We start from the raw sequence: 15,078 nt of genomic DNA on the forward strand, positions 1-15,078 counted from the left end.
TTTTTTTGAGACGGAGTCTCGCTCTGTCGCCCAGGCTGGAGTGCAGTGGCCAAATCTCAGCTCACTGCAAGCTCCGCCTCACGGGTTCACGCCCTTCTCCTGCCTCAGCCTCGAGTGGCTGGGATTACAGGCGCCCGCCACCTCGCCCGGCTAGTTTTTTTGTATTTTGTAGTAGAGACGGGGTTTCACCGTGTTAGCCAGGATGGTCTCGATCTCCTGACCTCGTGATCCGCCCGTCTCGGCCTCCCAAAGTGCTGGGATTACAGGCTTGAGCCACCGCGCCCGGCCACTATTTTCTTTTTTTAAACGCTTAAGCACCAACACCATGAAATACAAAAGGAACTAGTTTTAGTGTAGGTGAAAGTTAGCAACTAAAAAATCCGACCACCAAAGCAACTTCAGCTTACAAAGGTTCATTCCAAGACTGATGAACTGGGTGCCGATGAAAAGTTTTGAGTAGGAAGCCCTAAGTCATGAGCCTGTTATGTAAGCACCTTGAGATCTAGACCCTGACGTTTTCTCAGTCTCATCCCCCAGCACAGCAGTGCACTATGAATTATCTGTTGGTGGATTCCCTGGTCTCAATCCCTTTGCTTTCCTCCCCACAACTGTCTGAGGTGTCCAAATAAAGCTCCTGACGCTATCCACATGCTGGTAATTCAAAAGTGGAGTAGTATGTAAACACTAAGATAAAAGCTAGCTAAAGATAATTCAGGCCGGGTGCAGCGGCTCATGCCTGTAATTCCAACACTTTGGAAGGCCAAGACGGGTGGATCACTTGAGGTCAGGAGTTCAAGACCAGCCTCTGGCCAGTATGGTAAAACCCCATCTCTACTAAAAACATAAAAATTGGACATGGTGGCAGACGCCTGTGCTCCCAGCTACTCGGGAGGCTGAGGCACAAGAATCACTTGAACCCAGGAAGTGGAGGCTGCAGCGAATGGAGATCCCGTTGCACTCCAGCCTGGGTGACAGAGCAAGACTCTGTCTCAAAAGAAAAATAATAATAATTTTAATTGCCATGAGACTAGGGAAAAAGTTAAATAATTAAATAATTATTTTATTTAATTTTTATAAAAATTAAATAATTAAAGACAACCTGAAGGAGAATGGAAATACATGGTTTTTTTTTTTTGAGACAGGTTCTCGCTCTATCACCAGTGTTGGAGTACACTGGCATGATCACGGCTCACTGCTGCCTCAACCTCCTGGTCTCAAGCAATCCTCCTGCCTCAGCATCCCGAGTAGCTGAGACCAATGTTGCACACCACCATGACCTGCTAATTTTTTTCTTAAGAGATGGGGTCTCACTATGTTGCCCTGGCTGGTCTCAACTCCTGGCCTCAAGCAATCCTTACACTTCGGCTTCCCAAAGTGCTGAGATTACAGGCATGAGCCACCACGTCTGGCTGGAAATATACATTCTTCATTAACATATGGAAACTATCCCTCCCTAGCTCAATACATCACTCAGCAGTAAGCAAGCCAGAGGGGCCAAGAGCAATCAGATTTACATTTATGTGTCTATCAAATCTATTTTGCCTCCATTGCTGCCCTAGTGACCCATAAGTATTATGACACCAAGTGCACAGAGCAGGAAAAGTGCTAAGGTGAAGTAAACCAAGACTAAAACAAAAATGTACAAAGTTTCTTTCTCTCTCAAACACAATTGTCTTCTCACTGGAAAAAACAAATATTAATTTTATCATGATTCTGTCTTTATGTAAGTCTGAGCTCCCCCCAAAAAAAAAACATACAAAAACACAGGCCATGTCTTTTCTTTTTTTTTTTCCCCAGAGGGAGTTTCGCTCTTGTTGCCCAGGCTGGAGTGCAATGGCGCGATCTCAGCTCACTGCAATCGCCACCTCCCGGGGTTCAGGTGATTCTCCTGCCTCAGCCTCCCGAAGAGCTGGGATTACAGTTTAACTTAGAACAGTTTAACTTAGAACATACGCCAACACACCCGGCTGATTTTTGTATTTTTAGTAGAGAAGGAGTTTCTCCATGTCGGTCAGGCTGGTTTTGAACTCCCAACCTCAGGTTGGGAACTCTGCCCACCTCGGCCTCCCAAAGTGCTGGGATTACAGGCATGAGCCACTGTGCTCCGCCGGCATTGCTTAATTTTAAGCTATTTTTATTCTCACTTAAATTTCTGTATATAGTAGTTCTCCCACCTGTGGTCAATAAAGACCCCAAAATAGGTAAGTATGGTTCAGATACTGTGAGACAGAGAGAGAGAGGGGGGGGGTCCACATTCACATAATTTTTATTTGAGTATATTGTTATACAGGCTGGAGAGCAGTGGTGCGATCTCGGTTCACTGCAATCTCCGCCTCCCGGGTTCCCGCCATTCTCCTGCCTCAGCCTCCCGAGTAGCTGGGACTACAGGCGCCTGCACCACGCGCAGCTAATTTTTTTTGTATTTTCAGTAGAGACGGGGTTTCACTGTGTTAGCCAGACTGGTCTCAATCTGACCTTGTGATCCACCCGCCTCGGCCTCCCGAAGTGCTGGGATTACAGGTGTGAGCCACTGCACCCGGCCTGACCTCTTCTTATTATGCCTAATTTATACATCAGAATTTATCATAAGTACATACGTATCAGAAAAATATATAGTATATACAAGGTTGGGCACTATCCTTGGTTTCAGGCACCCACTGTGGGTGCTGGAACATCTTCCACATGGGTAAGGAGAGACAGCTGTACTAGCTTTCTAAAAAAAAAGCCACTAAGCGCTTACCACATGCCAAAAAAGAAATGCCCCAAATGTGAGGACACAGCAGAAATAACACAGCAGGTCCCTGCCCTCATGGAACTATAGTATAGGAGTGAAGACAAACACTTTACTAATAACTGAATAGTGAATTGATCAATTACAACGGTAATATGTTGCAAAAAGAAAGCAAGATGCTAAGAGAATGAATGAAAGGTCAAGGAGGGCTTCTGTAGCGAAATACAGAGAACCAATAAGGAAGTCGGCCACTTGACAAGGGTTCCTGTCATAAAACGGTAGAACTGCTTGGCCACCACCGTAGCGGGGGATGAAGAAGATGACTAGAGGAAATGCTAATTCACATCACGTGCCTACTGAACACTGTTGGGGGAGTTTTACTGCATGTGGCCACAGTTTTGCCTAATTTCAATCAGTAGTAGGGCAAAGTTCACTTTGGTTCTGAGATAGCACTGAGATGGAAGCCTCACCTGGAACCAGAGAGCAGGCCTGTAGCTGTCTGATGATGTGGCTCAGCTCCCCCTGCAGATTAGCGCCACTGGAATTCTTGAGGGCCTCCAGCATGTTCTCCGCATCAACTGTCCCATCACCCTCAGCATCAAACTGGGCAAAGGCCTAAAGATAAGAGATGCAAGAAAATCAGAGCTGTTTCAAGTAACTCTTTCTTTTATTTAAAATTCTCAAGACCAGTGATTTATTTATTTTTGGTTTCAGGGAGAAGAGTCCATATATATCAATCAAAGATAAACTTAGAACAGGAACTCACTGTGCTTTGTAGGATGTATGTATGCAAGTACACACGTATACGCAATTTTATCATCTTATTTGCATTGCAACCTATATTCCAAGAGAATAACCATTTAGTAATCCAAGAGAGTAATTACACAGTAAGTCTCCTTCCCACTACATAATTTCAGAAGGAAGCAGCCACCGTCAAGTTTTTCAACTGGTTGCGAAGTGCCAGAATATAAAGAATTGGCTTAGAACAGAGGCTCGAGTTAGCTGGGCTTTTTCTTTTCCTTTTTTGAGACAGAGTTTCACTCTTGTCGCCCAGGCCAGAGTGCAGTGGCACGACCTCAGCTCACTGCAACCTCTGCCTCCCAGGTTCAAGTGATTCTCCTGCCTCAGCCTCCCGAGTAGCTGGGATTACAGGCACCCATCACCACGCTCAGCTAATTTTATCTTTTTATTTTTTTTTTATTTTTTGTATTTTCAGTAGAGATGGGGTTTCATCATGTTGGCCAGGCTGGTCTCGAACTCCTGACCTCAGGTGATCCGCCGGCCTCAGCCTCCCAAAGTGCTGGGATTACAGACGTGAGCCACTGCATCTGCCTGGGCTTTTTCTTTTAAATACTCTGTGGACACAAGAGCTAACTTGGTTTATCTGTTTCACAGACCTGTTGTCGCCAACCTTTAATCGTAATCTAACTTGCCTCTTGCCCATGTTGGGCCATCTGGGGAACCTGGACAGTAGAGATTTGGTTTAAATCTGCTCTATCACTCTCTGCTATGTGACCTTATCGAAGTTTCTTTACCTCCATAAGCCACAGCTTCTTGATCTGAAAGATGGAGCAAATATTGTCAAACTCACAGGCTGCTGCCTGGATTAAGTAACATTTGAACAGAGCCCAGTACAGTGAAAGCACATCGGCCCTGTAGCGTTCCCCTTCTTTCTACCCTCACCCTCTGGTGTCCCTGACCCCCTTCCTTTACATCCTACAAGACTTACCTCACTTAGTAACTTCCCTCTCTCCCCAGATTTCAATCCCTTCCTCAACAATGCCTTCTGTCCTCCTGCTGATACACTCACTCACACATTGCCCTCACCATGCAATGCTTCAGGAGTCTTCAAGCCTCCTTTCCAAGTAACCCTCTCTCTTTCTTAAAACTCCTGCCCCTTTTTCTTATTTCTCTCCTCCATGAAATAGGAAAGCATCCCACTGAGGTTTCATGACTAACATAAATACCCCTATTTCCATCATAGACCTCTGAACAATGCAGTGTTTAAGAGGAACACATGCAAATTCCTGTATTTGGGTCCAAAAACCATGGGCATAAATGCAGTATGGGGGACAGTGAGCTTAGAAGCAGCATGGAAAAGATCACAGCATTATTTTCGCCTCTGTTCAACCTGGCAAGATTATCCAAAAAGTCAACAGGATCAAAGACTACACTAATCACGGTATAACATTCAAAAGGAGAGGAGGTATTATCTTTTTCTACTCTGACTAGACCCAATCAAGAAAGGTGAGTTTGGTTTTGAAGCCACCCACCAAAAAGAAATGAATGGAAGAGATCAGAGGACAGAACCCACGATAGAGAGAAGACCAGAAACTGTGCCCTGTTGGGGGAATCTTAAGTGCGGGGAAAAGAGGCCCGGGAGTCACACAGTCCTGATGTGCTGTAATGGGGAGGAAGGAAGCAGCAGTTAAAATTAATGTCATTAATGTCATGAACACAAAGAAGGGAACAACAGACCCTGGGGCCTACCTAAGCGGGGAGAGTGAGAGGAGGGAGAGGAGCAGAAAAAATAACTACTGGGTACTGGGCTTAGTTGCAATGTGTGCAACAAACCCCCGTGACATGAGTTTATGTCTATAACAAAGCTGCACATGTATCCCCAAACCTAAAAAGTTAGAAAATAAAAATATGAGGTCGGGCACAGTGGCTCATGCCTGTAATCCCAGCACCTTGGGAGGCTGAGGCGGGCGGATCACCTGAAGTCAGGAGTTTGCAACTAGCCGGGCCAACATGGCAAAACCCCATCTCTACTAAAAATACAAAAATTAGCCGGGCGCGGTGGTAGGTGCCTGTAATCCCAGCTACTAGGGAGGCTGAGGCCGGAGAATCGCGTGAACCCGGGAGATGGAGCTTGCAGTGAGCCAGGCTCTCGCCCTTGCACTCCAGCCTGGGTGACAGAGTGAGACTCCGTCTCAAAAGCAAAAATAAATAAGTAAAAATAAAAAGCTGTTCAAAATTAAAATATAACAAAACAAAAATCTCAAAGGAAAGGGTGGAAGGTGAAGTTGACCAAAGTGCCCACAAAGTAGAGCCAAAAGACGAAACTATGGAAACTGGGAGAGAAAAGCGAAGGAAAATCAGGAGACCAGTTCAAGAGGTCCCACATTAAATAACAGTTTAAGAAAGATAGAACACAGAAAATGTAGGGGAGGAAATCACTACCATTATGATTCAAGATAATTTCCCCAAACTGAAGGACATGAGTTCTGTGACTGCAGGGGCTGATCACCCTACACACAGAATAAAAGTGCATCACAGTGAAATGTGTAAGACTGAGGAAAAAGAGAAGTCCTACTTAGAGGAAGAAGAAACAGTTTCTACGTCAAAGGTCAAGAATCCGAGTATCAGCAGTCACACGGAAGCCAGAAGGCAATGAAAGCAGCGACTGCAACATTCTGGGGAGTTCTCTTTCTAACCCAGAAGCCAACACTCAGCCAAAATCCCATTAGCTGTGAGACAGCAGAATAAAACCATTCTTACACATACAAGGTTCTCGAAAGATGAACGACTTAATCCTCCTTTTTCCAGAAAGCTACCAGGGGATGCAGCCACCAGGATAAAGAAATATGCCAAGATAGGAGAAAAACGGGATCCCAACAAGAGAAAATGAATCCCCAGGATGATGGAGCTTCTCAGATGACATCCGCACAGCAGACCTAGAGAGGAACAAATCTAGATTAAAGCAGATCAGGATTCAGGAAATACTTCCTTGAGAAGACGAAGTTGATAGAATGCCCATGTGTTTCAACATATTGAACGTTTCTGCTAGAGGAGATTTAGACAACTGGCAGAGAATCTGGAACTAAATTAATGATAAAAGACCAAAAATTAGGAAAATAAAAGTGCCTATTCAATTGTTAACTCCGAAGAAAATAAAAAGATGTATAAGAAAAAAAAAAAAAAAAGGCCAGACACAGTGGCTCATGCCTGTAATCCCAGCACTTTGGGAGGCTAAGGTGGGTGGATTGCTTGAGTCCGGGAGTTCAAGACCAGTGTGGGCGATGTGGCAAAACCTCCTCTCTACAAAAATATACAAAAATTAGCCAGGCGTGGTGGCACGCACCTGTAATCCCAGCTAGTCGAGAGGCTGAGGTAGGAGGATCACTTGAGCCTAGGAGGTCGAGGCTGCAGTGAGCCAAGACTGCACCACTGTACTCCAGCCTGGGTGACAGAGCAAGACCCTGTCTCAAAAAAAAGAAAGAAAAACAAAAACATGGTACTGTATGGCACAGCAATGTAAAGAACTTACGTAATCATAGTAAGGTAAAGGTCAAAGGGAGATTTAAACAAAATGGACAGAATTGTAGCGGGAGGACAGGGGACGTGCATGCACGGGCAAGGATGGGAAGGCGAAAGACAACTGAAGTCTCATCGCTGATGGTGAAAATAAAATAGATAAAGCCTAAAACTGAGAACAATCACAAAGAACATAAACATATTACTTGGTAATACAGAGTTAAATACTCAAGAACCAGCTAGAGTTGAAAAGTAATTGTTCTTGGGGAATAAGACATTGGGGCAGGACAGCAGGAAACCAGTGTTTCTTGTTCAAGTCTTGTCGGCGCATTTATAACTGATAAAAATAAAAGCCTACATTTTCTCCTTTTTTTTTTTTTGAGCCACCAGGCTGGAGTACAGTGGTGCGATCCTGGCTCACTTCAACCTCTGCCTCCAGAATTCAAGCGATTCCCATGCCTCAGCCTCCCGAAGTAGCTGGGATTAAAGGCATGCACCACCATACGTGGCTAATTTTTGTATTTTTCGTAGAGCTGGGGCTTCGCCATGTTGGCCAGGCTGGTCTCGAACTCCTGGCCTCAAGTGATCCACCTGCCTTGGCCTCCCAAAACGCTGGGATTACAGGTGTAAGCCACCTCGCCTGGCCAAAACCAAAGTTTCCAGACTGTCCAAACATGGGGATAGACTGAATGAGATTTAAAACTTTTTTTCTGAAGCAGTGTGATACTTCATCTCCTCTAAATAAATTTAAGCAGAAATGTACCAACACAAAAAGGTGAAGATCATTAACTGAAAAAAGGAGGTTACAAAAGAATAGTAGAGAATGATCTTACGTTAGTTTGAAGAAAACTAACTTCGAGATCAGCGTAATACTGTGCGTGTGCGTGTGCGTGTGTGTGTGTACACATAAAAAAGACCTGAAAGAATAAATATTAAAATGTTAATAGTGGACCAGATGAGGTGCTTCACGCCTGTAATCCTAGCACTTTGGGAGGCTGAGGTGGGTGGAACTCACTCACTTGAGGTCAGGAGTTCAAGACCAGCCTGGCCAACATGGTAAAACTCCATTTCTACTAAAAATACAAAATTTAGTCAGGCCTGGTGGCACACACCTGTAGTCCCAGCTACTCGGGCAGCTGAGGCACGAGAATCGCTGGAACCCGGGAGGCGGAGGTTGCGGTGAGCCGAGATCATACCACTGCACTCCAGCCTGGGTGACAGAGACTCCATCTCCAAAAAAATAAGATGCTAATAGTGGTAATATAATGTTTTGTATTTTCTTATTCTTGCTTATCTGTATTTTTAATTTTCTGAAATCTACATATATTGCTTTGGTAATAATAAAAAAGAATTTTTAAACATTAAGAAATTTTAAGCACAACCCAAATACAAAAAGTGGAGCAGGCCGGGCGCAGCGGCTCACGCCTGTAATCCCAGCACTCTGGGAAGCCAAGGTGGGCGGATCACAAAGTCAGGAGATCGAGACTATCCTGGCTAACATGGTGAAACCCCGTCCCTACCAAAAATACAAAAAATTAGCTGGGCATGGTGGCAGGCACCTGTAATCCCAGATACTCAGGAGGCTGAGGCAGGAGAATGGCAGGAACCCGGGAGGCGGAGCTTGCAATGAGCCGAGAGCACACCACTGCACTCCAGCCTGGACGACAGAGCCAGACTCCGTCTCAAAAAAAAAAAAAAAAAAGTGGAGCCGGTGGGGGAAGGAGGAGGTGACACAGAGCACAGCCTCGTATTCCCTGAGGCCCCGCGGTGTGACCACTACACTACCAGATACTAGCTCCTTCCCAACTTGTTCATATTATAGCATACTGAGAAAATAATGATATTTGTAAGACTCAAGGTCTGAGGAGAGTAGCACAGCTATCATTCATTCGGTTGGGAATGACACACAGACTGGGAAACTCTGAATCAATATTTGGGCACTCGTTAAACGGCCAGGCACTGAGTAGAGCATTTTACATGCTACAATGTCATTTATTCCTCATAACAGTAACAATACTATTAACCTCCCCATCTTATAGTTGTACAGAGAGGTCAGGTAACTTGCCTGAGGTCACACAGCTGGTGTTTGCATCTAAGGCTCCAGGGTTCATGTTCTTCACCACAACTCCCTTCTCCTTCCTTTGACCAGATAACCCCTGGAGTTCCTTACCGTCTGGAGACCAAATGCTTAAAACCTCTTAGCGCCATTACCTTCCTCCATCTGTAAAACTTGCTTTCAGCACCTTTTGTCCAGGTGAACTCCTATCAACTCTAGAAGTGAGACGCACTCCCTCTAAATCTCAAGGTAGTGCTCAAGTCCTCCTTCCACCAAAACTTCCACAAATCAAGTACTCCCTGCACCTCCAACTTCCTACACAATTCCTGCTGTGTATCGCTAATAAAAATTCTATACAACCAAGGCTATAAGAATAGTGACATTTTTGCTATCTTTTTTTTTTTTCTTTTTGAGACAGGGTCTCCACGTACCACCCAGGCTAGAGTGCAGGAGCGTGATCACAGCTCACTGCAGACTTCATCTCCCAGGTTCAAGTGGTTCTCCCACCTCAGCCTCCTGAGTGGCTGGGACACGCTCAGCTAGTTTTTAAATTTTTTTGTAGAAACAAAGTCTCACTATTTACCCAGACTGGTCTCAAACTCCTGGTGTCAAGCAATCCTCCTGCTCTGGCCTGCCAGACTGCTGAGTTTACAGGCACGAGCCACTGTGCCAGGCCATTTTTGTTATTTTTAATAGATTCTATTGATTCGTCAATAGTTAATGAATATGATAAAAGGGATTTTCGAACAAAACAAAAACAAATAATTTTGGCTACGGAAAAAAATTACCACAGCTTTGTGAACAGCTTCACCAAATAATTATGTAATTTCCTAACACTCGGAAACTGACTGTCTTAAGAAAAGAAATGTTCAGGTTCGTTACCCAGGAGTCTGAGGTGGGAAGATGACTTGAGCCTGGGAGTTCAAGGCTGCAGTGAGCTGTGGTCATACCGCTGCACTCCAGCCTGGGTGACAGAGACAGAAACTGGTTTTTGTTTTTTTAAGTATGTTTACACAGTCTCCCTAAACCTCAGCTTCCTCATTAAGCTTGGGTTTTCTTGACAGTAAAATGGACTTAGATGTGAAACTGGGTTTAGTGAGGATTAAGCAGGATAATAACGTAAACAAATTCTATAAACTAAGGAGTACCCTATGTTACCTATTGCCATCAGTTTTGAACTTTAAATGTATCTTCAAAATCCTGGCCAAAAGACTTTACAGAAGCCCATTTACTCATACATTCATTCAGCACTGTCTGATAAGTTGCCATTATATATACACGCACACACACACAATATTAATATTACATTATATAAATATTATATTATCTATAATACATATGTATGCGTATATATAATGGCAACTTATCAGATTATATGTTATATTAATATAACATACAATATGTAATATATAATATTACATACTATATGTAATATGTATTATATATTATATATTTTTTAATATATATATACCTGATCCTGTGCTTGGTTCTGTGGATACAAAGATGAATAGGGCATACATAGTCCTTTCCCTTCAAAAACCTCACAGCCTAGAAGACAGATCTGTAAAGCAACAGCAGCAGTGTAACAGGTGTGATAATTACGATACGAGAACTAAGAGTATCAACTATTTACAACAGCCAATGTTAGTCAGCACCAGGCAGAGTTCTAAGCCCTTCACACGGATCAACTCATATTTTCCACAACAACTCTAAAGGTAGGTACTACCTTTTTGCTGGTGAGGAACAGAGAGGTTAAGTATTTTGTTTAAGGCATATGGTGAGTACATGATGCAGCTTGAATGTGAGTCCTGGACTGATTCCAGATGCCACAATTCACCACTATACCAAGGGCCAACAGTCATTCCAGGGATGAGAAGTCCAGGACGGGGAGGGGCATTTGGGGAAATGGCCCAGAGAAAAACAACCCTTAAACTGCGCTTTAATGGATAACTAGGAGTTTGAAAGTATATGGCGAGGGAGGGGCAATCTCAGGTAGAGGGGACGGAGTGCGAGCATACATAAAGACTGCATGGCAGATGGTGAGAACTATAAACTGCCTGGTGTGGCTAGAAAGGAACAGGGCGGGTGATGCAGACAGAGCCAGAGGTCAGAATAAAAAAAGCCTGGCAGATCCAGGATGAAGAGCTCAGATATTACAGTAAGGGCACCATGGAGCCACTGGAGACTATTAAGGGTGGAGAGTGCTGATCACCCCAGATCTACATAAGTTCTCTTATGCATGGGACCTACAAATCTCTTAAAGTATGTGCCTTTGTGCCGGGCGCGGTGGCTCACGCTTGTAATCGCAGCACTTTGGGAGCCCAAGGCGGGTGGATCGCTTGAACCCAGGAGCTCAAGACCAGCCTGGGTAACATGATGAAACCCCGTTTCTACTAAAAACAAAAAAATTAGCCTGGCGTGGTGGGGGGCACCTGTAGTCCCAGCTACTCAGGAGGCTGAGGCAGGAGAATTCCTTGAACCCGGGAGGTGGAGGTTGCAGTGAGCTGAAATCACACCACTGCACTGCAGCCTGGGCAACAGAGTGAGACTCTATCTAAAAAAAAAAAAAAAAAAAAGTGCCTCTGTACTGCCTGAATCCGTTCTCCAGTGTCTCTGAGAGTGGTCAGTCACCTTCTGTTATACACCAAGAAACAATGCAATACTTTTTCTCATCAGTTACAATGTACTCTGATATTTTCTCTATTGTTTTTTTTTTGAGACGGAGTAGTCTTGCTCTATCGCCAGGCTGGGCGCGATCTTGGCTCACTGCAACCTCCGCCTCCTGGGTTCAAGCAATTCTCCTGCCTCAGCCTCCCAAGTAGCTGAGACTACAGGCGCATGCCACCATGCTCAGCTAATTTTTGTATTTTTAGTAGAGACAGGGTTTCACCTTGTTGGCCAGGGTGGTCTCGATCTCTTGACCTTGTGATCCACCTGCTTTGGCCTCCCAAAGTGCTGGGATTACAGGCATGAGCCACCACACCTGGCTTGATATTTTCTATTCCATTCCATTCTGTTTCATTTTTTTAATAAGTAGGTTAAGACTCATTAAATAGATTTCCAACCCACTAAAGGGGCAGTATGAAACACACTGCCTTTGGAATGTGGGGCCCAAAACTCATCTCAGTACTCTAGGTCTAGTCTAACAGTGCAAAGCAGAGTAAGTCTACCTTTGCCTCCCTAAAACCAGAGTAACACTCCCTGTTTCCATGAAGCCAACATCCATCTCCACACAGATGCTACCTGGTCTGCTGTACTCTTCCTCTTCCTCTCTAATTCAGGGCTCTTCCTATAGCACCTGCCCACTATGTGCTCTGCCACCCACATGACACTATTTTGGCAGCACCCAAGTGCAGGCACTATGACAGGCACCAGGTGGGAGACAAAAAGTTTAACAGTGTCAAACTAAAACAAGAAACCTGGATTACACGATTGTGACAGATTTACCACTTATTCTCCATGATGAGATCTGGAACAAGACTCTTGGCCTCCTGAAGTCTCAATTCGGCATCTTGCCCAACCTTTTTTCCCCCTAGCTTGTTGTAAGGATCCAAAAGATCATGAACAAGATGATGCCTAGTAAACTTCAAAAAAACATTATTACAGCCAGGTGCGGTGGCTCACGTCTGTAATCCCAGCACTTTGGGAAGCCGAGGCAGGTGGATCACCTGAGGTCAAGAGTTTGAGACCAGCCTGGCCAACATGGTGAAACCCCGTCTCTACTGAAAATACAAAAAATTAGCTAAGTGTGGTAGCAGGCACCTGTAATCCCAGCTACTCGGGAGGCTGAGACAGGAGAATCACTTGAACCCAGAAGGCAGATGTTGCAGTGAGCAGAGATCGCGCCATTGCACTCCAGGCTGGGTGACAAGAGCAAGACTCTGTTTCAAAAAAAAAAAAAAAAAGGCCAGGCGCAGTGGCTCACACCTGCAATCCAAGCAATTTGGGAGGCCAAGGCGGGTGGATCACAAGGTCAGGAGATTGAGACCATCCTGGCTTACATGGTGAAACTCCATTAATACTAAAAAAAAATACAAAAAATTAGCTGGGTGTGGTGGCACACGCCTGTAGTATCAGCTACTCAGAAGGCTAAGGCAGGAGAATCGCCTGAACCCGGGAGGCAGAGGTTGCAGTGAGCCGAGATCGTGCCACTGCACTCCAGCATGGGTGACAGAGCGAGACTCCGTCTAAAAAAAAAAAAAAACAGTTAAGTTATTACAATCTAGTTAGAAAGCCATATTGATCCACTTTGTGGACAAGAGACAGAAAAGTGGGCTGGCTGAACTACAGATTTCCATCTATTTGCCTTAGCCTGAGGACAGCATGAGAAAGGCTCAGGCCCTCATCCATTCCTGTTTAACCTCCTTAACCACTACTGGGATCAAGACCACGTTACATACATGAAAATGGTTACCAAAAGCCTCACAGACCAGGCCAGGAGCGGCAGACCACGCCTGTGATCGCAGCACTTTGGGAGGCTGAGGCGGGCAGACTGCTTGGAGCTCAAGAGCTTGAGACCAGCCTGGGGAACACAGCAAAACCTCATCCCTACAAAAAACACAAAAATTAGCTGGGTGTTTGGTGGTGGGCACATGTAGTCCCAGCTACTCGGGAGGCTGAGACTGGAGAATCGCTTGAGGCTGGGAAGTGGAGGCTGCAATGAGCTGAGATCGCAACACTAGAATGCAATGCACTGGCTTAAATAAGAAGGCTGCATGGTGGCTCCACTTGAAAGAAATACACTCCATCAGTCAAAAACTCTGGATCTGATCTTACTTCTGCTACTGACTGGGTGGGTCACATATCCAAGGCCTCAGGTTACTCATCTGTAAGAATGTCCTTGTCTACCTAGCACTTTGAGAGGCTGAGGCAGGCGGATCACTTGAAGCCAGGAGTTAGAGATCAGCTTGGCCAACATGGCGAAACCCCATCTCTACCAAAAATGAAAAACATATATATATACTAGCCGGGGGTGGTGGTACATGCCCGTAGTCCCAGTTACTCAGGAAGATGATGCAGGAGAATCACTTGAACCTGGGAAGCAGAGGTTGCAGTGAGCTGAGATTGCGCCACTGCACTCCAGCCTGGGTGACAGAGCAAGACTCTGTCTCAAAAAAAAAAGACAGAAAGAAAGAAAGAAAGAAAAGAATATCCTTATCTAAAATAAAGTATTTAAAGAGCTGTAATCCCAACACTTTGGGAAGCTGAGGCGGGTGGTTCACCTGAGGTCAGGAGTTTGAGACCAGTCTGGCTAACATAGTGAAACCCCCATCTCTACTAAAAATACAGAAATTAGCCAGACATGGGGGCAGGTGCCTGTAATCCCAATTAAACGGGAGGCTGAGGCAGAATCGCTTGAAACCGGGAGGCGGAGTTTGTAGTGAGCCGATACTGTGCCACTGCACTCCAGCCTGGGCGACAGAGTGAGACTCTGTCTCAAAAAAAAAAAAAAAAAAAAAAAAAAAAAAAAGACTGTTATACAGGCTGGAATAAACATCTTGGAACTGAACTACAACCACAGAAAACAGTAACAGTACCAATTACAACACTTACTGAGCACTGAGCAGGTGAGCTTGTTTTAATGGGGTGAGGCAACTGAGATGCTGTGGTCAAGTAAGTTGACCAAAGTCACCTGGCTTGAGAATGGTAGAACTAGAACTTGCTCACAAGCAGGTTGGCTCGAGGCCCAATTCTCAAGCTCAGTCTAAAGAACAGCAGAATGAGCAGACTCATAACATGGCAAACCTGCTGATGCTGTGACAAGCTAACTACACCTGCCCAGGTTGTTAGGAAAGAGGTCCCTTTTTGGAGGAGGGGAGGGGCAGCTTTCAGGCAATGAGTACCAAGGTCCCAGCCAGTTCAGGCTCTAGACTAGGTGCTAAAGTATCATTCTCAAAATGTGCCATGCCCTCTCACTTCAGTATATTTGCATATGCTATGCCTTTCAAACGAAGTATCCCCTTCTTCCTGTGCTAGGCAAATTCTTCCAGCCTCTCAAGCCTTGTTACGGTGAAGCCTTTCTCAAACTCCATGC

General features: G+C 44.9%; 2 protein-coding genes across 2 annotated transcripts in view; one reads left to right on the plus strand and one right to left on the minus strand.

Annotated features, from left to right (window-relative positions):
- ZZEF1 (zinc finger ZZ-type and EF-hand domain containing 1) overlaps window positions 1–15,078 on the minus strand; it is a 143,076-nt gene that overhangs the window by 122,102 nt on the left and 5,896 nt on the right. The window contains exon 2 of the mRNA XM_025362949.1: window positions 3,202–3,346. Coding sequence (XP_025218734.1) covers window positions 3,202–3,346 — 145 coding nt within the window. The remainder of the gene's footprint in view (window positions 1–3,201; window positions 3,347–15,078) is intronic.
- The window catches only part of LOC112609821 (neuferricin), a 36,660-nt gene that overhangs the window by 828 nt on the left and 20,754 nt on the right, over window positions 1–15,078 (plus strand). Inside the window, exon 2 of the mRNA XM_025362956.1 lies at window positions 12,704–12,717. The gene's annotated coding sequence lies outside the window, so the exon portion shown is untranslated. The remainder of the gene's footprint in view (window positions 1–12,703; window positions 12,718–15,078) is intronic.

Source organism: Theropithecus gelada, chromosome 16, assembly GCF_003255815.1.
Source record: "Theropithecus gelada isolate Dixy chromosome 16, Tgel_1.0, whole genome shotgun sequence".
NCBI classification, from domain to species: domain Eukaryota; kingdom Metazoa; phylum Chordata; class Mammalia; order Primates; family Cercopithecidae; genus Theropithecus; species Theropithecus gelada.